This window comes from Macaca nemestrina, chromosome 5 (genome assembly GCF_043159975.1).
Source record: "Macaca nemestrina isolate mMacNem1 chromosome 5, mMacNem.hap1, whole genome shotgun sequence".
NCBI lineage: Eukaryota > Metazoa > Chordata > Mammalia > Primates > Cercopithecidae > Macaca > Macaca nemestrina.
The window spans coordinates 103,213,793-103,237,365 of NC_092129.1; the positions used below are offsets into that span (position 1 = coordinate 103,213,793).

At 39.9% G+C, this 23,573-nt stretch overlaps 1 protein-coding gene across 11 annotated transcripts in view; it reads left to right on the forward strand.

The window, feature by feature from the left end:
* Positions 1-23,573, forward strand: part of LOC105495809 (ubiquitin protein ligase E3D) — a 187,086-nt gene that overhangs the window by 37,505 nt on the left and 126,008 nt on the right. For all 11 annotated transcript variants that reach the window (XM_011765644.3, XM_071096808.1, XM_011765630.3 and 8 more), the window contains 3 exons: positions 9,311-9,380; positions 10,804-10,912; positions 14,216-14,379. In XM_011765644.3, the coding sequence (XP_011763946.2) occupies positions 9,311-9,380; positions 10,804-10,912; positions 14,216-14,379 (343 nt within the window). The remainder of the gene's footprint in view (positions 1-9,310; positions 9,381-10,803; positions 10,913-14,215; positions 14,380-23,573) is intronic.

The window sequence follows — 23,573 nt, forward strand, 5'->3', positions numbered from 1 at the left end:
TCTTGTGAGAACTCTATCATGAGACTGGTGAGATGGTGCTAAACCATTAGAAACCACTCCCATGATCCAATCACTTCCCACCAGGCCCCAACTTTAACACGTGGAGATTACAACTTGACATGAGATTTGAGTGGGGACACAGAGCCAAACCATATCAACATGTGACAGATAATCTCGAGACAAACCATTTAATTATATGGAAAGAATTAGCTAAAAGGTGATTGAAGCAGTTATTCACTGCAGGAAGGAAAAAAGAAAGGTTGAACAAGAAAAGAAACATCTCCATTGTAGTATTATGGTAATAATAATGTAAACACTGAATATTTACTAAACATTGTAGTGTGATACAAAAGTGTATTAGAAGGTCAATATGTGTGAGTTTGTGTGTGGGGTGGTATAAGAGATCTATACCTACATCTGTTCTAAAAGTAAATCACTAGGATTCCACTTCCCAAAATAGTGTCATGAAGAGAATGGGCAACTTTATTCTGTAGCAAACATGTACAAAACTGGACAATTTAAAAAATTAATAACCATATTAGGGCACTAGAAAATGAACAAAAGTGAAACAACAGTTTTAGAACTATTTAAGTAATGGAAAACTGCTACTGGGAAAGAATAGCAAGTTTGTAATTTTTTTTTTGTCTGGGGAGGCAGACGGACCTTGCCACTTTATATCTTCCCAACTCAGGCAGGAAAAGCCCACAGCTTTACTGTCTATACATGGTGGGTTTGGTTTAGGGTAGGTGGTGGAGAAAGCAGAAATTCTAAGGAGGATATTTTGGAAGCAAAGTGATTGTATTAGTCCATTCTCACATTGCTATAAAGAAATACCAAGACTGGGTAATTTATAAAGAAAATAGGTTTTTTGGCTTATGGTACTGCAGGCTGTACAGGAAGCATAGCAGCTTCTGGTTTTGGGGAGGCCTCAGGAAACTTACAATCATGGCACAAAACAGAGGAGGAGTGAGGCATCTCACATAGTGGAAGCAGTAGCAAGAGAGAATGAGGGGAGGTGCTACACACTTTTAAACAAGTAGATCTTGTAAGAAGTCACTCACTCACCATCACAAGTACAGCACCAAGGTGATGGTGCTAAACCATTCATGAAGGACCCACTGCCATAATCCGGTCACTTCCCATCAGGTCCCACCTCCAACATTAGGGATTACAATACAGCAGGAGATTTGGGTGGGGACACAGATCCAAACCATATCAGAGATATAGTTCTGATGTTTGTCTCCTTTAAATCTCATAAAATAATAAAATAATAATAAAATGTAATTCCCAATTTAAAATAATACAATGTAATCCCCAATTTTTGAGGTAGGGTGTGGTGGGAGGTGTTTGCGTAATGGGGCAGATCCCTCATGAATGTCTTTTTGCTGTCCTCATGATAGTGAGTGAATGCTTATGAGATCTGGTTATTTAAAAGTGTGTGGCACCTCTCTCCTCTCTCTCTCATCCCTGCTTTCACCATGTGAGACACCTTGCTCCTTCTTTGCCTTCCACCATGATTGTCAGGTTCCCAAGGTCCTTACCAGAAGCCAAGCAAATGCTGGAGGCTTGCCTGTACAGCCTGGAGAGCCATGAGACAATGAAACTGTATTAGTCTGTTCTCATGCTGTTAATAAACACATACCCAAGACTGGGTAATTTATAAAGAAAAAGGTTTAATTGACTCACAGTATCACATGGCTGGGAAGGCCTCACAATCATGGCAAAAGGTGAAGGGGGACAAAGACACGTTTTACATGGCGTTAGGCAACAGAGAGTGTGCAGGGGTACTGCCCTTTATAAAACCATCGTATCTTGTGAGACTTACTATCACAAGAACAGGACAGGAAAACCCCGCCCCCATGATTCAGTGAATTCCCACTGGGTCCCTCCCATGACACATGGGGATTATGGGAACAACAATTCAAGATGATATTTGGGTGGGGACACAGCCAAACCGTATCATTCTGTCCCTGGCTACTCCCAAATCTGATGTCCTCACATTTCAAAACCAATCATGCCTTCCCAACAGTCCCCAGAGTCTTAACTCATTTCAGCATTAACTGAAAAGTCCAAGTCCAAAGTCTCATCAGAGACAAGGCAAATCCCTTCCACCTATGAGACTGTAAAATCAAAAACAAGTTAGGTACTTCCTAGATAAAATGGGGGTACAGGCATTGGGTAAATGCACCCACTCCAAATGGAAGAAATTGGCCAAATCAAAGGGGCTAAAGGTCCCATGCAAATCTGAAATCTAGCAAAGCAGTCAAACCTTAAAGCTCCAAAATGATCTCTTTTGACTTCATGTCTCACATCCAGGTCATGCTGATGCAAGAGGTGGGCTCCCATGGCCTTGAACAGCTCTGGCCCTGTGGTTTTGCAGGATACATCCCCACCCAGCTTCTTTCATGTACTGTTTTTGAGTTACTGTGGCTTTTCTAGGCATACGGTGTAAGCCTTCTGTGTATCTGTTATTCTGGGGTCTAGAGGATGGTGGCCCTCTTCTCACAGCTCTGCCAGGCAGTGCCACAGTGGGAACTCTATGTGGGAGCTCCCACCCCACCTTTCCCTTCTGCACTGCCCTAACAGAGGTTCTCCATGAGGGCTGCAGCCCTGCAGCACACCTCTGCCTGGACATCCAGGTATTTCCATACAGTCTCAGAAATCTTGGTGGAGATTCCCAAACCTCAACTCTTGACTTCTGTGCACCCACAGGCTTAACACCACGTGGAAGTTGCCAAGGCTTGAGGCTTGTAACCTCTGAAGCCTGGGCCCAAGCTCTACCTTGGCCCCTTTTAGCCATGGCTAGAGTGACTGGGACACAGGGCACCAAGTCCCTAGGCTGTGTACAACGGGAAACCATTTTTTCCTTCTAGGCCTCCAGGCCTGTGATGGGAGGAGCTGCTGCAAAGGTCTCTGACATGCCCTGGAGTCACTTTCCCCATTGTCTTAGTGGTTAACATTTGGTTTCTTGTTACTTGTGCAGATTTCTGCAGCAGTAGAAATTCAAGCAGGCTTGAATGCAAGGCCCCATGGAAGTCCGAAATCCAGCAAAGCAGTCAAATCTTAAAACTCCAAAATGATCTCCTTTGACTTCATGTCTCACATCTAGATCACACTGATACAAGTGGCTTGAATTTCTCCTTTGACTTTGTGTCTCACATCCAGGTCATGCTGATGCAAGATTCAAGCAGGCTGGAATTTCCCCCCAGAAAATGGGTTTTTCTTTTCTACCTAATCGTCCAGCTACAAATTTTCCAAACTTTTATGCTCTGTCACCACTTGAATGCTTTGCTGGTTAGAAATTTCTTCCGCCAGGCTGGGTATAGTGGCTCATGCCTGTAATCCCAACACTTTGGGAGGCCAAGGCCGGTAGATCACTTGAGGTCAGGAGTTCAAGACCAGCCTAGTCAACATGGTGAAACCCCTGTCTCTACCAAAAAATACAAATATTAGCCAGGCGTATTGGTGCATGCCTGTAGTTCCAGCTACTTGGGAGGCTGAGGCATGAGAATCACTTGAATTTGGGAGGCAGAGGTTGCAGTGAGCTGATATTACACCACTGCACTCCAGCCTGAGCAACAGAGTGAGAACCGGTTTCAAAAAAAAGAGGAAGAAATTTCTTCCACCACATACCCTAAGTTATCTCTCACAAGTTCAAAATTCCACAGATGTCTAGGGCAGGGACAAAATGCTGCCAGTTTCTTTCCTAAAGCATAACAAGAGTCACCCTTGCTCCAGTTCCCAACAAATTCCTCATCTCTCTCTGAGAGCACCTCAGCCTGGACTTCATTGTCCGTATCCCTATCAGCATTTTGGTCAAAACCATTCAACAATTCTCTAGGAAGGTTCAAATTTTCCCCCATTTTCTTATCTTCTGAGCCCTCCAACTCTCTAGGAAGTTTCAAGCTTTCCCACATTTTCCTCTCTTCTTCTGAGCCCTCTAAACTGTTCCAGCCTCTGCTTGTTACCCAAGTTCCAAAGTTGCTTCCACATTTTCCAGTATCCTTACAGCAGCACCCCACTCTACCAGTACTAATTTACTGTATTAGTCCATTCTTATGCTGCTAATAAAGACATACCTGAGACTGGGTAATTTATAAAGAAAAAGAAGTTTAACGGACTCACAGTTCCACATGGCTCAGGAGGCCTTACAATCATGGCAGAAGGTGAAGGAGGAGGAAAGACAGGTCTTACATGGTGGCAGGCAAGAGAGCTTGTGCAGGGGAACCGTCTTTTATAAAACCATCAGATCTCATGAGACTTATTCATTATCATGAGAACATGATATGGAAAAACACGCCCCCATGGTTTAATTACCTCCCACTGGGTCGCTCCCATGATACATGGCAATTATGGGAGCTACAATTTAAGATGAGATTTGAGTAGAGACACAGCCAAACCCTATCAGAAACCTCTTTTTTTTTTTTTTAGTTAGCCTCAGGTATTTATTATAGCAATACAAAAACCACCTGCTGCACAAAGGATGATAGATGAGCTGAGATAACTTCTCTGCCCTAACACAACTCTAGCTGACTCCTAAACCTTGCATACACACAAAAAAATGGCAGGGAGTATCTATTGTATGTATTTTCAGTAAGAATTGAAAGCTTAGGGGGACCTGTGAATTTGCTGTGACTTTGATTGCATTCCTCAATCCACATACAACTTGGGTAGCAGAAGGTAATTTTTGTAAGAAGCCTTACTGGCTTGAGGTATTTGAGTAGAGCCTTGCCCAAAATTATTTGCTGACAGCTAACCTATACAGGTACAGTGGATACTTGCTAGGGAACCAGACTAAAAAAAAAAATTAAAACCGAGTAGAGACATTAGTGGCTACACACTGTGGGGAGATACATTTCACAGTTCGAGTCCAGGCCAGTCAATTGATTGCTATCCCAACCAATAACCAACAACCGTCAGAAGAGCAAAACAAAATCCACATTTGCCCCAACATATTGCACACAATGTCCTGCTTCTGTCTAAAAATTATTAGGTGTGCAAAGAAACTGAAAAGAATGTTTCATACTCAAGAAAAAAAGGACTTAATAAACAGGTACTTAGTAAACACAAATATTCGATTGAGCAGACAAACATGTGGAAGCAGCTGTTATAAATATGGCAAATATTTATATTTGCTTAGTATATTTAGCAATATGAAAGGTGTGAAGGTAGCTGAAAGGAAAAGGAAACTGTAACAGTAAGTATATTTAGGAAAGACCCACAGTAAAATTTCTTAAAAAGTATTATAATTGATATTAAAAACTCAGCCAGTGGTTTAACACCAGATTAGGTACAACTTGAAGATAGAATTAATGAACAAAAGAGAGACGACAAGAAAAACCTGTTATGTAGCACAGAGAGACAAAAGGCAAAAAATATAGAAGAGAGAGTAAGAGACGTAGAACATCGACTATCCATTGTATGTTTAATCAGACTTCCAGGAGGAAAAGAAAGGAGCATGGGCAATATTTGAAGAGATAATTGTTGAGAATTTTACAAAAGTGATGAAGAACAGCAATCTATAGATTCAAGGGACCCAGTGATTTCCAATTTGGTGAAGCCCTAGCAAGAAAAATAAAAATAAATCCATACCTAGACACGTGCAAGTAATACTGTAGAATAAAAAGTGGGGATAATCTTAACTGCAGCTGAAGAAAAATGACAGAGTTCCTTCAAAGGAACAGCAGTAATGGAAGTCTGAAGACAGTGGAACAATATTGCCAATGTGTGCAAATAACTGTTGATCCTAGGACTTAATCTCAAGTGAAAATTTCCTTTAAGAATGAAGGCTAAGATAAATATGTTTTCTGACAAACACAAACTGGGATAATTCAATACTAATGGGTTTTTTTATTTTTTATTTTTATTTATTTATTTTTTTTGAGATGGAGTCTCGCTCCATCGCCAGGCTGGAGCGCAGTGGCGCGGTCTTGACTCACTGCAACCTCTGCCTCCTGGGTTCAAGCGATTCTTCTGCCTTAGCCTTCCAAGTAACTGGGATTACAGACATGCGCCACCACGCCTGGCTAATTTTTGTATTTTTAGTAGAGATGGGATTTCACCATGTTGGCCAGGCTGGTCTTGAACTCCTGACCTCGCGATCTGCCCGCCTCGGCCTCCCAGAGTGCTGGGATTACAGGCGTGAGCCACCGTGCCTGGCCCATAGTGGTTTCTTATGAAAAGAAATTCTACCTGTATTCAGGTAGAAGAAAATGATCCCGCATAGAAGGTCTAATTAAGTTCAATAAGACTTATTAGTCTTATTGTCTGAATAGTGAATATTCAGATAACGCTTAAATGAATATTAACTGTAAAGCAATAGAAATAATACTTGTGGGATTAAAATAATGTAATTAAATTATAGATTAACAACACACGGGATAAAAAGGGTCACTTCTACTTTGGGAGGCGGAGATGAGAGGATCCCTTGAGACCAGCCTAGGCAACATAGTGAAACCTTGTCTCTACAAAAAATTGACCGGGCATAGTGGTGCATCCCTGTAGTAGTCCTAGCTACTCAGGAGGCTGACGCGGAAGGATCACTGAAGCCCAGGAGTTCGAGGTTACAGTGAGCTATGATCACACCACTGCACTCTAGTTGGGCAACAGAGCAAGACCTGTCTTAAGTAAATTACATACATACATACATACATACATACATACATACATAGTCATTTCATAAAGTTAAAAAGATTTAGTTTGTGTAACAACATGACTTCAAAATAGTAAATATTGACAGATCTTCAGGGAGAAATGGGTAAATCTGTCATGGCTCTCTATATATTAATCTATGAAACTATTTTATTTTTTTGACCTTTTCTGTGTGTAATATTGAGCAATTACATACTTTTTCAAAAAATAACTTTCTGTCTTATTAAAAGTTGTTTGACAACACTATTTTATTTTATTTTTTAAGAGATGGGATCTTACTCTGTCTCTCAGGCTGGAGGGCAGTAGTTCACTGAAGCCTCAGACTTCTAGGCTCAAACAATCCTCTTGCCTCAGCCTCCCAAGTAACTGGAACTACAGGCACACGCCACTCAGCCTGGCTAATTTTTCAAAGATTTTTTTTTTGTAGAGACAGGTTGTTGCTTTGTTGTCCAGGATGGTCTCAAACTCCTGGGCTTCAAGTGATCCTCCTGGCTTGGCCTTCCAAAGTGCTGGGATTAAGTGTGAGCCACTGTACCTGGCCAACAACACCATTTTTAATGACAGCCTCATTTTTAATTATTTCTGGTTTTAATTTGACCTATTTAAAATTTGAAACATGCATGGAATTATGTTGCCTGAATATCTGTTTAACCCATCCTCAATTTTTAGACACTTGTTTTCAGTATTTTTCTATTGATATTATTATGAGTATCACTATAGATAAGTGTTTTCATATACCAGTGTGTATTTTTTTGAAATAAATTCTTATATGTTTATGGTGTCACAATACATATACATTTTTTTGTTTGTTTGTTTGTTTTTAAGACGAAGTCACATTCTGTCACCCAGGCTGGAGTGCAGTGGCGCGATCTCAGCTCACTGCAACATCCGCCTCCCGGTTTCAAGCAATTCTCCTGCCTCACCCTCCTAAGTAGCTGGGACTATGGGCGTGGGTCACTGCGCCTAGCTAATTTTTGTATTTTTAGTAGAGACAGGGTTTCACCATGTTGGCCAGGCTGGTCTCAAACACCTGACCCCAGGTGATCTGCCTGCCTCGGCCTCCCAAAGTGCTGGGATTACAGGCATGAGGTGTGATTGTATATGTAGGCACCCAGCCCTACATGCACAATTTTAAGGCCTTTGCCAAGTGGCTTTCCAGAAGTCTGTCATTTTCAATTCTCACAGCAGTGTGTGAATAAGCATATCCATCTATGTGAATAAGTGTATCCAGCACTACACCTTATCATTTTAAAATATTTTGTTTGATGCAAAAAAAAAAATGTTATTTTGATGTACATTTTCTTCATTGTTAGTGAGATTAAACTTTCTTAGATTTTTTTTAGAACTCCAAGATGGTTGTGTTCACATTTATGTCTATTAAATATCTATTTAAAGTTTTCTGTAAGCAATCAGATAACCAGATTTAGTGAGAATTGTACATCAATAGAGTCATTGAGATTCTGGGTAGATTCTAATGTGAGGTTCACTGCATCTGTGTTTCGGGTGCTATGAGTAAAAACCCCTTTTCAGATAGGAGCACTCAAACATCAAAGGCAAAGTGGGTATAGTTAGCGTAATGGACAGAAAGTCATGGCAACAATTGGAATAATCTGAGTTATTCAGTCATATGGTGTTTGCTAGTTGATCATGGTGTTGTCTAGAAGTGAAATAGATAGCAAGCCTGCTAAAATCTTACTTGATTTGTATAAGCAGAAAGTTCTGTCAAGTGAATAAAAGTTGAGCTTGCATCATAAAAACAGAGAGTCCTGGCCCCTCAATTCTCACACTTGAGCCTTTGTAGACCCAGGAACCCTTGAATGAAGGAAAGGGCAGATGCCCTCAATGAAAAACCCTAGTATGCTACCTAAAATTTATACTGTTAATCTTCTCCCACCCTTCCACAAAGGGAACCATGGCCTTTCTCAGGGTAACAGTTCCGCATGTGCACTGGGGAAAAGGAAATAATCACCCCTTTTGGGACTGCTGGACACTGGTTCTAAATGAACACCAATTCTAGAAGACCCAAAACATCACTGTGGCCCTCCAGTTAGAGTAGGGGATGGGGTCAGGTGATCAATAGAGTTTTAGCTCAGGTCCATCTCACAGTGGGTCCAGTGGATCCTGAATACTTCCTGTGATTATTTCCTGAATTCCAGAGTGCTTAACTCAAATTAACACACTTAGCAGCTGACAGAATCCCCGCTTTAGTTCCCCAACATGTGAGTTGAGGCTATTTTGGTAGAAAAGGCCAAGTGGAAGCCATTAGAACTGCCTTTATCTGGGAAAATAGTACATCAAAACCAAAGACAAACCAGAAGTCTTTTTCATTGACTTACAGGTTTGTAGCTATTCTGTAGGATTGAGGAAACCCAGTGACTAATTTCTATCTAAGTGCACTATGCCTGTGATGTGACAACTTTTATAATCTTCCATATGTGTGAGCAGAATCTCTGGGCATTATTTTCTAAAAAGACACAGAAGCTTCAGAACTATCTCCTTGTAGTGACCAATGCTTTGTCTTCTGAAACTAAGTAGTTTTGGGAAAATGTTACCAGTATGTTTAATATTTAGTTTGGAATATTATAATTTGGAGTCAACAGGCCCACAATAAAATTATTAGTGTATTGGGGAGAGTCTTAATTTTCTTTTTTGTTTCTAGAAACCACCAAGTTTTACATGACAGAGATAATCATTCAGTCATCTGAGAGGAGTTTCCCCATCATACCAAGGTACAAATAGCAAATTACATTTATTTGTAATTTCTTTTTTTCCCCTATTCAGACCTTTTTTTTATTTTTAATTTTTTGGTTTTGAATTTATTTTTTATTTTAATAGGTTTTTGGGAACAGATGATGTTTACTTACATGAATAGTGATGATTTCTGAGATTTGGGTGCACCCATCACCCAATCAGTCAGTGTTCACTGTACTCAATGTGTAGTCTTTTATCTCTTACCTCTCCCCCCGCCTTTTCCCCAAGTCCTCAAAGTCCATTGTATTATTCTTATGCCTTTGCATCCTCATAACTTAGTTCCCACTTATGAAGGAGAACATACGATGTTTGGTTTTCCATTCCTGAGTTATTTCAATTAGAATAATAGTCTCCAATTACGTCCAGGATGCTGTGATTGCCATTATTTCGTTCCTTTTTGTGGCTAAGTAGTATTGCATGGTATATATTTGTAATTCCAAATTTAGGAAAAAGGAAGTACAATTGATGATATGGGAATTCATTTTTATTCATACCTTTCTTTATTTGGAAAAGGAAAGAGAAAGCCTTTTAGATAGTTGAACCAAACCACACATATAAAAGATTTGAGGATTTAAAAAAATGTTTTGCTCCATATAGTGCTGTAGACAAATGTGCTCTTATAAATCTTCTAATTCTGAAAGTTTTCTATGCTTATTTCTATGTGCCAGATATGTAGAATTTTATCACCTAGTCACCAATAAGTTTTTTGAATAGCTTCTGGTTTTAATTTGAATTATTTAAAATTTGAAACATAGGTCAGTTTCAAATGACTCCTGTGTTTTAAAAACATGGTACTTAGCCCCTAAATCTATTAGTGTTTTTATTTCTTTGACTCTTTTTAGTTTGCAAACAAGTTAACCATGATATGCCTTTATTCCTGTTTATTTGTTGATATCCTAAAATTATGGCAATCTGAGTATAGCCTTGAACTTTATCGTTATGTAAATACTTGGATTCTGTACCTCAGAGCTGACACTTTAGGGACACTTTCCATCCAAATGGAAGAAAATGTAGACAATACTGTCTGATGTTTGGAAGAAAATTTCTTGCCTCCTTTTGTAAGTTAGTTATTCTCTGTTTAATATGCTACAGCACAAATGGAGTATTGACTTGTTCTAACATGGTATTTTTTTATTCAGTAGGGGTGAATAGTTAGGTTTGGTGTGGAAAGTGTATTAAGGATTGGAGAATAGATTTGAAGAAGAATGGAGCAAAGCTGAATACATTAAACTATATTAAAATCCACATCAGTGTGGATTGTGAGGGAATGAGCAGTACATAGAAAAGTCTGGAATGTGGATGTCTCTGCCTTTTAGGTACCCTGTGGGTATTTTTTGCTTATCTTACCAGTTAGAGTTATTATGAGACACACGTTTTGAAAATTGATTTCTGTTCAAACAGGTCTCGGTTTGTCCAGAGCGTGATCACCCAGTGTCTGGTGCAGCTCTCCTCTGCTAGAAGTACTTTTAGATTCAGGATTCAAGGTCAGGACGACAAAGTGTATATCTTGGTAAGAAATTATTTTATCCAGCTTTTGTAGCCTAGGAATCCAAGGTCTCAGAATTCTTTAGTTTTTTCATTTTTTTTTCTTAATTCTCAGGTGTGGAAAATAAGTGATTAAAAATGTTAATATCAGGCTGGGCATGGTGACTTATGCCTGTAATCCCAGCCCTTTGGGAAGCCAAGGTAGGGGGATCACTTGAGGTCAGTAGTTCGAGACCAGCCTGGCCAACATGGGGAAACCCCATCTCTACTAAAAATACAAAAATTAGCCTGGTGGATGGCCCATGCCTGTAGTCCCAGCTACTCAGGAAGCTGATGCAGGAGAATCGCTCGAAGTCGGGAGGTAGAGGTTGCAGTGAGCCAAGATGGTGCCACTGCACTTAAGCCTGGGTGACAGAGCAAGACTCCATCTTAAAAAAAAAAAAAAGTTAATATCAGTTTAATTCATAAATCAAACTCCCTTAATTTAATAGCAGATGGTCAAGTGCCTCTATGTACTAGTTACTAGGGATACAGAGAAAATTCCTGATTCCTGCTATTTAGAAGCTCATACCACAAAATCAGGGGTTTTTTTTCTTTGTTTTGAGATGGAGTCTCGCTCTGTTCCCCAGGCTGGAGTGCGGTGGCACGATCTTGGCTCACTGCAAGCTCAGCCTCCTGGGTTCACGCCATTCTCCTGCCTCAGCCTCCCGAGTAGCTGGGACTACAGGCACCCGTCACCACGCCCAGTTAATTTTTTTGTAGAGATGGGGTTTCACCGTGTTAGCCAGGATGGTCTCGATCTCCTGACCTCGTTATCCACCTGCCTCGGCCTCCCAAAGTTCTGGGATTACAGGCATGAGCCACTGCGCCTGGCCAAAATCAGATTTTTTACTCTCAGTTTGTAATGGCTTTTTTTTGGTCACTATAACACTATTCTGTCTCACCTTTTTTTTTTTTTTTTTTTTTTCTATTTCGTACTCTTATGTTTAGAATATGTCCTATTGCTCCTGTTTGTTTTTTGTTTTTTTGAGATAAGGTCTTACTCTGTCACACAGGCTGGAGTGCAGTGGCAGGATTATGGCTCACCACAGCCTCGACTTCCCAGGCTAAAGTGATCCTCCCACCTCAGCCTTCTAAATAGCTGAGACTCCAGGCCTACTCCACCATTCCCAAACAATTTTTTAATTTTGGAGATGAGGTCTTGCTATGTTGCCCAGGCTGGTCTTGAACTCCTGGGCTGAGGTAATCCTCCCACTTTGGCCTCCCAAACTGTTGGGATTATAGTGGGATTACAGGCATGAGCCACCATACCTGGACTTCTTTTGTTGTTTTTAGTTGCTCTGATTCTGTGATATTTGAGAAATAGTGGCAATTTTTGAGGAAGAGGCTTTGTGGCTAACAATCATCCCAGCATGTACTACTAGAGCCTAATATTACACTGCCTCTATTAAAAATAGTGTCCTTCAGAAACAAATTTTGAGCATTTATCTGGATAACCAAGAATCATAGCCCAAATATCCTCTCTACTTCTACATCTATTTTATTCAACCAGTAAACATGTATGGAGCACTTCTTATATGAAAGACACTGTTCCAGGTGCTCAAGGTAGAGCCCAAATGCCTTTATGAAACTAAAAAGCTAATATGGAAACATAGTAACAAAAAAGAGGGAAGGGCCTGAGGTTGCTGTTAGGTGTGACTCTGTAGCTGGCCATCCCTTATGAGGACCCTATGCTCTTCTAATTGTAGATAATTTCTATGAAAACCTAAAATATTTTCTGACTGATTTTGATACTAAATATACCTCACAGTTATCTGAAATCAGTTTTACTTTTTATTTTATTCTAAGATTTCAAATTGAAAATCAGGAGTAGGAACTTCTGAAACTTTCTAACATATATTTAGATTTTTCTTTTTTATAAAATATTCTTGAAACACAATCAGGGACCATGAAGAACATAAAATGTTCCTTTTCTTGCCTTGCTATATCATACTATTCAGGGGGCAATCAGTAATAACAGTCTGATATGTGTACTTCATTATTTTTATTCTTTCCATATACGACTATATATATGTACACTCACAGGTGTTTATCTATTTGTAAAAAAAAAAAAAAAAACCAGTATCATATGATTAGTGTTTTTCTGCAACCTGCTTGCTTCACAGTATGTATCTTGAGGATTGTTTTTGTTAGTTTAAATGTAGGTCTGGCTCCTTAATGACTGGAATTTTGCTGTATGGCTGATAAGACTGAACTGCAATGAAAATAATCTTTGCCTGTATCTTTTAGTACTTCTTTATAAATGGATCTTTCTAATGTAATATAGTATTAGAATTTGTGTATTTGAAACTCAGGTAATTATCACCTTGCAAAAAAAGTTGTACTAATTTATCTTTTATAGTAGGCATTCTTGGTGTGCCACCCAGACCCCATACTGGGTTGATGCACCCATTCCCAGCTGCTGACAGTGTTGGCTAATAATGGCTCACAGCTGCCCCCTTCTCCAGAGACTTCCTTTTCAGATGACAGGGGTTGCCTTGCCCAGAAGTTACCTGTCTGCCACAATCCCATCTCCCTGACTTACCCCTTCTTGGTCAGCCCACTGCCAGTGATTTGATCCTGGGGCACAGAAAGCTAGGGACTCTTGTCTCAAAGTAGAACAAACTCTGTAGGTGGGATTCATGCTGTAGAACTCCCCCATTGATCAGGCCAAAACCAGACTCCAGATGATTCTATATCCTTAATTAGCTCTTTCCCCTTCCTTATCCCATTTCCTTCACTTTTCTCCTGTGAGTTCTCCCTCAGTGAATCCCATGCATCCAAATCCCAAAACACTTTACCAGCAGTGTATTGGAATGCCCACTTCAAACCCCTTTTCTGAACTAGATGTTATCAATCCTTTTATATTTGCCAATCTGATCAATGAAAAATGGTGGCACACAATTTCACATTTATTAGTTACATTAAGATTCTAATATATGTTTATGTATCTTTTATTTCTTCTGTTAATTCTGTTCATATTCTTTGCCTGTATTTCTCTCGGGCTGTTTTACCTCCTTACTGAAGCTCTGTATATTATAGATAATAACGTTGTTACTTCTGCGTATTTTCTCTGAGTCAGTTGTCTTTTTTTTTTTTTTAACTTTATGTCAATTGCTCTACCAAGTGTTATATTTTGAAAGGCCTACCTAGCTTTAAAATTATGTACATGATTCTCATATTTATTTTTTCTGGGATTTTCATAGTCTCTTTTTTGTTTTTGAAAAGTCATAAGATATGGATAAGGTGACAATATTCTTATACTTGGACTTTCTCTTCACATCTTTAGCTGTGGCTTTTAAATTCAGACAGTTTGGTGATTGAATCATTGAGAAATTCTAAATATATCAAAAAATTCCCATTGTTGGAAGACACATTGAAAGCAGATTCTAGTTCTGCCTGGAGTGCTATCAAGGTCCTCTACCAGCCATGCATCAAAAGCAGGAATGAAAGGTAAGTTGTGCATTTGTTTTCTCATCCACATTATGTTTTATCTTTTGTTGTCATGTTGGTGTTAAGAAATTAATGAATTAAATGCCACTATACCCCTTCCCTGCTTGAAGCTTCTAGGAGCCATACTGCTAAATATTATATGTTTAAAATAGGTTGAATTATTACAGATGATTCATGCTAATCTGTAATTTTGCTTTTACCAAAAATTATTTTTTTTTCTTGTAATCTAAGCTGTCTGTACATATGGCTGCAGTACTAAATCCGACTTCAATAGTGATGAATATTTACCAATAAGCACTTTCCAGGCATCAGGATACAATAATGAACAAAACACAGCCCCTACCTCTTAGCATTGTTGTTCTAATGGGGGAAGGCAGACCATAAACAAAACAGATTCTTATGTCTCTTACTATGTGTCAGGCACTCATCTAAGAACTCATAGGTCATTTAAGCCTAACAACAACCTGTGTGGTAGGTACTATTATCATCCCCACTTTAAACATAAGCACACTAAGATACTGGTAGTAAATTACTCTAGTGAATAATGAAACAAGGTAAGGTAGTTGGCGAGGGGTAGGATGGGAGTAGGATGTTGTCATTTTATATTGCAAAGTCAGGAAAGATTCCTTAGATAAAGTGATATTTAAGCAGATAACTTGAAGGAAGTGAAGTGCTGAGCCATATCTGATGGAAGATCATTCCCAGAAAAGGAAACAGCAGGTATTCTTATTGTAACAGAATCAAAGTTTGTACTTGTCCTGTACTCTCAGATGGGTTTGATCAAATTTGTCCTAAGGACGGAAGGATCTTAGTCTTTTTCTGGAAAGTAAATAAGACATTGAAAAAATTAATTATGTTTCTTATGCAAGTTTACCAGTCATAAAAGATCCAAACACTAAGAGACATATGTAAGGTAAAATTATATCCCTCTCCAGAAGTAAAACGTTTGTTGTGTACTCTTCCACTTCTTTTTCCATTCATTTTGCACCTAAACGTGTATTTTTTTACACTTAAGCCCATGTCTTAGAGATTCTTTCCATGTCAGTGCTTGACATTTTGTGAAATGGAGGTACTATAAATTACTTAGCCATTTTTCTTTTAATGGATATTTGGTTTATTACTTTTTTGCTGTTATAATTAGTGTTGTAATCTTGTATATTTGTTTTCTGATTATAAGTTTTCTATATTAGAGGAATTTCTAGAGATACAATTGTTGAGTCAAAGGGTATGGACATTTAAAATTTTGAGAGGTAGTATCAAATTATTTTGTAAAAAGGTATCATGAATTTATACTCCCACCTGAAGTTTTTATAAATGTCCATTACCCTGAATTCTCACTGAAATTTCCATTTAGATTTTTGCCTATCTGATGTGATTCTAAAGGAAACAGGTACTTGACACTATCCTTATATTTTATTGAGGCATGTTCAATGGATGCATCTCAGTTTTATGCTTTTGAGACACTCTTTGAGGGCTTGGAATTTTTTTTTTTTTTTTTTTGGTGCCCTTATACGTAGTCAACTATTAAGCTCTACATTGATTATATTTTCTTTTGATGTCTCTGTGTGTGTGTGTGTGTGTGTGTATCTTTATATATTTAGGTTTATATCATCAAATTTATTAAAACCCTTTATATTCATCTTTTCTATTTATTGAAATGTGGACTTTTCTGACAGGTATGTTGAATCTTACATTATGATTATGTAAGTAATTTTCTTCTGTTTTGATTCTAGTTTTCACATTATATATTTTAAAGCTGTATTGTTAGAGAAATAAAAGCATGACAACTAATTGAGTATACTATCAATAGGAGATTTTGCTCTTCTTCAATTTAATGCTAGTTTTTGTTTCATTCTAATTTGCTGTGATGGTTAATAGTAAGTGTCAACTTGATTAGATTGAAGGATGCAAAGTATTGGTCCTAGGTGTGTCTGTGAGGGTGTTGCCAAAGGAGATTAACATTTGAGTCAGTGGGCTGGGGAAAGGCAGACCCACCCTTAATCTGGGTGGGCACCATCTAATCAGCTGCCAGAATGGCTGGAATATAAAGCAGGCAGAAAAACATGAAAAGACTAGACTGGCTTAGCCTCCCAGCCTACATCTTTCTCTAGTGCTAGATGCTTCTTGCCCTTGAACATTGGACTCCAAGTTCTTCAGCTTTGGGATTAGGACTGGATTCCTTGCTCCTCAGCTTATAGATGGCCTATTGTGGGACCTTGAGATTGTGTGAGTTAATATGATCATATATGTGTGTGTGTGTGTATATATATCTTCATATATATGAAGATTTATATATTTATATATGAAGAGATATATATATGGCTTTTTATATATAAAGAATTAAATATATGTATAAAAAGATTTACAAATATATGTCTATATATTCTATTAGTTCCGTCCCTCTAGAGAGCCCTAATACGGATTTTGATACCAGGAGTGGTTCTAGAGGAACAGAATATTAAGGATAGAGTTCTTTCATTGGTTTTGAGGTTTCTGGAGTTGGTTGCTTAATATGATTACATCCAAAAATGCTAATAGTCCTGATAGTCACTGATAGTCCTTGGCATGAACTGTTAACAGAGTTATGCACAGTAAATACATTTGACACTCCTGATTCACTGCTCATGAGAGGCAAGGAGTTTAGTGACTCTCCGCATAATGCCTTTGACTATATTAAGGAACATAATGAAGTTGGTTGGTTGCTCCTAAGTTCACTGGACAAAGTGATGAAAGAAAATGATGAACTCAGGGATTCTAACTCCCAGCTTCAGAAACAGATACGGAGCCTCAAATCTGCTAAGATTGCCTTGAGTGAGAATCTTATCTCCTGTAGAGAAAGAGTTGAAATTGTGGAAAATCAGACACAAGTTTATCATGTGAGTGACTGACCTGCAATGAAAAGTGTATGCACAGCCTCACCAGGTGTCTACTGTTAAAGTGAGGGGATTAATCGGGAAAAAATGGGACCCTGAAACTTGGAATGGGGATATGTGGGAGGACCCTGATGAAGCTGGGGATACTGAGCTTATAAACTCTAAGGAATCTTTCTTGCCAGAAGACACAGCTTTCCCATCCCCAGTAGTGGCAACATCCCCTTTCCAACCCATGCTGCCATCAGCATTTCCACCTTTGTCTGAGGAGATAAACCCTTTACTGCCTGAGGCAATAGCGATGGCCTCCCCAGAGGCAGTTTCCAAGCAAGATAATGTTGATTCTCCTCAGGAGCCACCCCCAAAACCTCTGTTTGCTTCTAGACCTATAACTAGACTAGAGTCTCGGTGGACCCCTAGAGGTGAGGTTGAGAGTAAGACCCATGAAGAGGTGTACTACAAGCGAAAAGAACTGCTTGAGTTTTCTAATGTATATAAACAGAAATCTGGAAAACAGGCATGGGAATGGATATTAAGGGTGTGGGATAATGGTGGAAGGAATATAGAGTTGGATTAGACTGAATTTATTGATTTGGGCCCACTAATTAGGGATTCTTCATTTAATATTGCAGCTTGGGGAGTTACAAAAGGTTCTAATAGTTTATTTGCTTGGTTAGCTGAAAGATGGATTAAAAATGGCCCACTGTGAGTGAGCTGGAAATGCCTGATCTCTCTTCGTTTAATGTAGAGGAAGGGATGGTGGAGTGGATTAGTCTCTTTAGACCTACTCATCCCAGATGGGAGGGTCCAGAAGATATACCCTTGACCAATGCTTTGTGAAATAGATTTGTGAAGGCAGCACCTTCATCTTTGAAGAGCCCTGTAATTGCCCTTCTCTGTATGTCAGATCTAACAGTGGGAACTGCAGTCACTCAACTACAAAATTTAAATACAATTGGAATAATTGGATCCCGAGGTGGCAGGGGCCAGTGGTGGCACTCAGCTGTCAAAGGCAAGCTGGGCATAGCTACTGTGATGGACAGAAGAGGCAAAGCAGCAATCAGAATAATCTGACTCCTGTCGAACTCTGGCATTGGCTAATTACAATGTTCCTAGAAGTGATAGGAAGCCTACTGCATTCCTACTTAATTTATATAAGCAGAGAACTTCCAGACTAATTTGAATTATAAAAGCAGAGAATCATCGTCCCTCAATCAATTTCCAGACTTGAGCCAGTTCACATACCCAGAACCCCTTGAATGAAAGGGAGACCGGGTCCCCTTGAGGAAGGACCACTCTACACTACTGACAGTTTATGCTGTGAATCTTTCTCCCATCCTTCCCCAAGGAGACCTCCAGCCTTTTACCAGGCTAACTGTTCATTGGGCATAGGGAAATGATCAGACATTTCAGGGACAACTGGACACTGGCTCTGAGCTGACGCTGAGTCCAGGGGACCCAAAATGTCATTGTAGTCCTCCAGTTAAAATAGGGGCTTATGGAGGTCAGGTAATTGATGGAGTTTTAGCTCAGGTCTGACTTACAGTGGGTCCATTGTGTCCCTGGACTTATCCTGTGGTCATCTCCCCAGTGCCAGAATGCATGATTGACATAGACATACTTAACAACTGGTAGAACCCCCACATTGGCTCCCTGACTGTAGGTTGAGAGCCATAATGGTGGGAAAGGCCAAATGGAAACCATTAGAGCTGCCTCCACCTAGAAAAACAGTAAATCAAAACCAATATCGCATCCCTGGAGGGACTGCTGAAATTAGTGCCACCATCAAGGACTTGAAAGACGCAGGGGTGGTGATTCCTACCATATCCCTGTTCAACTCTCTTATTTGGCCTGTGCAGAAGACAGATGGCTCTTAGAGAATGAAAATGGATTATCGTAAGTGTAACAAAGTGGTGACTCCGATTGCAATTGCAGTACCAGATGTGGTTTCATTGCTTGAGCAAAGTAATACATCTCCTGGTACTTGGTATGCAGCCACTGATTTGGCAAATGCCTTTTTCTCCACTCCTGTCCGTAAGGCCCACCAGAAGCAATTTGTCTTCAGCGGACAAGGCCAGCAATATGCCTTTATTGTCCTACCTCAGGAGTATATCAACTTTGTGTCATAATCCTATTTGGAGAGACCCTGATCACTTCCCTTCTTCAAGATATAACACTGGTTTGTTATGTTGAGGACAGTATGCTGATTGAATCCAGTGATCAAGAAGTAGCAAACACACTGGACTTATTGGTGAGAGATTTACGTGCCAGAGGATGGGAAATAAATCCAACTAAAATTCAGGGACCTTCTACCTCAGTAAAATTTCCAGGGGTCCAGTGGTGTGGAGCCTGTTGAGATATTCTTTCTAAGGTGAAGGAAAAGTTGCTGCATTTGGCCCCTCCTACAACCAAGAAAGAGGCACAGCGCCTGGTAGGCCTGGTACGATTTTGGAGGCAACACGTCCCTCATTTGGGTGTGTTACTCTGACCCATTTATCGAGTTACCCAAAAGGCTGTCAGTTTTGGGTGGAATCCAGAACAGGAGAAGGCTCTGCAACAGGTCCAGGCTGCTGTGCAAGCTGCTCTGCCACTTGGGCCATATAACCCAGCAGATCCAATGGTGCTTGAGGTGTCATTGGCAGTTAGGGATGCTGTTGGAGCCTTTGGCAGGCCCCCATAAGGGAGTCTCTGCTGTTAGCAGAGGCATCAGGATTTTGGAGCAAGGCCCTGCATCTTCTGCAGATAACTGTTCTCCTTTTGAGAAACAGATCTTGGCCTGTTACTGGGCTTTGGTGAAAACTGGATATTTGACTATGAATCATCAAGTCACCATGTGACATGAACTGGGTACTTTCTGACCTGTCTAGCCATAAAGTGGTCCTGCACAGCAGCATTCCATCATCAAATGGAAGTGGTATATACATGATTGGGCTTGAGCAGGTCCTGAAGGCACAAGTAAGTTACATGAGGAAGTGGCTCAAATGCCCATGGTCTGCACTCCTGCCACCCTGCTGTCTCTTCCCCAGCCTACACCAGTGGCCTCGTGGGGAGTTCCCTATGATCAGTTGTCAGAGGAAGAGAAGACTAGGGCCTAGTTCACAAACGGTTCTCCACGATATGCGGACACCACCTGAAAGTGGACAGCTGCAGCACTATAGCCCCTTTCTGGGACATCCTTGAATGATAGCAGTGAAGGGAACTCTTCCCAGTGGGCAGAACTTGGAGCAGTGAACCTTGGATGGAAGGAGAAATGGCCAGATGTGCAATTATATACTGATTCATTGTAGCCAATGGTTTGACATGGTCAGACATTTGGAAGAAGCATGATTGGAAAATTGTGACAAATAAATTAGGGGATGAGGTATGTGGATGGACCTCTCTGAGTGATCAAAAACTGTGAAGATAGTTGTATCCCATGTGAGAGCTTACCAACAGGTGACCTCAGCAGAGGAAGATTTTAATAATCAAGTGGATAGGATGACTCATTCTTAGCCTCTTTCCCCAGCCACCCTGTCATTGCCCAATGGGTCCATGAATAAAGTGCCCATGGTGGCAGGGATAGATGTTATGCATGGGCTCAGCAACATGAACTTCCACTCACCAAGGCTGACCTGGCTATGGCCACTGCTGAGTGCCCAATTTGCCAGCAGCAGAGACCAACACTGAGCCCTTGATATGGCGCCATTTTTGGGGGTGATCAGCCAGCTATTTGGTGGCATATTGATTATATTGGACCTCTTCCATCATGGAAAGGGCAGAGGTTTGTCCTCAGTGGAATACACACTTTGGGTATGGATTTGCCTATCCTACACACAATGCTTCTGCAAGACTCCCATCCGAAGACTCACAGAATGCCTTATCCACCATCATGGTATTCCACACAGCACTGCCTCTGACCAAGGCACTCACTTTATGGCTAAAGAAGTGCAGCAGTGGGCTCATGCTCATTAGACTCACTGATCTTACTGTGTTCCCCATCATCCTGAAGCAGCTGGATAGAACAGTGGAATGGCCTTTTGAAGTCACAATTACAACAGCAAGTAGGTGACAATACTTTGCAGGGCTGGGGCAAAGTTCTCCAGAATGCCGTGTATGCTCTGAATCAGCATCCAGCATATGGCAGTGTTTCTCCCATAGCCAGGATTCACGGGTCCAGGAATCGAGGGGTGGAGTGGAAGTGGCACCCATAGTGATCCACTAGCAAAATGTTTGCTTCCTCTTCCTGCAACATTACTTTCCGCTGGCCTAGAGGTCTTAGTTCCAGCAGGAGCAACGCTGCCACCAGAAGACAAAACAACGATTCCATTAAACTGGAAGTTAAGATTGCCACCTGGACACTTTGGGCTCCTCCTACCTTTAAGTCAACAGGCTAAGAAGGAAGTAACAGTGTTGCCTGCGGTGAGTGACCTGGACTATCAAGATGAAATCAGTCTACTGCTCCACAATGGAAGTTAGGAAGAGTATGCATGAAATACAGGAGATCCATTAGAGCATCTCTTAGTATTACCATGCCCTGCAATTAAGGTCAATGGGAAACTACAACAGCTCAATCCAGGCAGGACTACAAATGACCCAGACCCTTCAGGAATGAAGGTTTGGTTCACTCTACCAGGAAAAAAACCACAACCTGCTGAGGTGCTTGCTGAAGGCAAAGGGAATACAGGATGGATAGTAGAAGAAGGTAGTCATCAATACCAGCTATGACCAGATGACCAGTTGCAGAAACAAGGAATGTAAGTGTCGTGAGTATTTCCTTCTCCTTTTGTTAAAAACACATTTGTGCACTTGTACTAAGAAAATATCTTCATCTTACTTACTTTTTCCTTTATCATGTGACATAAAGTTTATTGACTTCATATGAGCTTTTAAGTATTGTTAACTTTATGGAATAGAGGGTTGGGGATTGGTGCATTTCCGGTTATATGAAGGATAGTTGTATTACGTTAGGCATAATTATGACCTTCTTATTGTTTTTATTTGAAGATTATGTATGATCTCAGGAGATGTGTATGGGTACAAGTTAACAAGGGGTCTACTCGTGATGATTAATACTAAGTATAAACTTGACTGGATGCAAAGTATTGATCCTGGGTGTGTCTGTGAGGGTGTTACCAAAGGAGATTAACATTTGAGTCAGTGGGCTGGGGAAAGGCAGACCCACCCTTAATCTGGGTGGGCACCGTCTGATCAGCTGCCAGCATGGCTGGAATATAAAGTAGGCAGAAAAAACATGAAAAGACTAGACTGGCTTTGCCTCCCAGCCTATATCTTTCTCCTATGCTGGATGCTTCTTGCCCTTGAACATTGGACTCCAAGTTCTTCAGCTTTGGGATTTGGACTAGTTTCCTTGCTCTTCAGCTTACAGATGGCCTGTTGTGGCACCTTTTGATCATGTGAGTTAATACTCCTCAATAAACTCCCCTTTATAGGTATTTATCTGTCTTATTAGTTCCATCCCTCTAGAGAACCTTACTAATACATTTGCCTGATGTTAATACTACTATATTTACTTTTAAAAAATTGTTGATTTGTTCTTTTTGTGTTTATTTTCACCTGTCTTGTGTCATTTAATCAAGTGTATATTGCATTAAGATATACCTTATGAACTGTGTATAGCTGGATAGTTTAAAACTCCAGTAGGAGAGTCCTTCTATTTTAATGGTGAATTTAATTATTCACATTTATTGTGATTTTGATGAATTTGGACATAGTTTGCTCTTTTAGATTGGTTGCCCTCTCTGTGTCATTTCTTTCCTCCAATGATTTGGAAGCAAAAAAGAACTTTTTTGTTTACTTCAAAATGATTATTCGTGATTAACCTTAAAATTTTAATACACATTTAAATTTACTCTTTTTTTTAACTGTCAATATTTAGATTTAATTAGTATCCATACTCTTCACTGGAACAAGGAAAGACTTGGAGATTCATGTTTGTCTTTTTGCTCGCTCCCTAACCTCCTCCCTTTCCTATGTTGAATCCTTTGTGATTCTGATGATATGATGGTTGTATTTCTTCTTAAAGAAATATTAAGCTGAAGCCCTCCTCCATTTGTCTACTGTCATGCATCATGACCATGAAAGTTTTGTATCTCTATTATAAATACTTCCTTAAAAAGGTATGGTATCATTTGATATGTTCTCTTTTTGTGATTTTTTTTACTCAGTATTCTTTGTTTGATTTTTTTAATGTGATGAAGTATACTCTTTAATACTTCTTTTAACCTTGGACTGTAGTCAATCTGTGAGTATCTGAAAATTTATTATATCTATTCTGTCTCTCCAAAAACCTGTAGGATTTTCTTTTTATCCTTGGCTTTCTAAGAT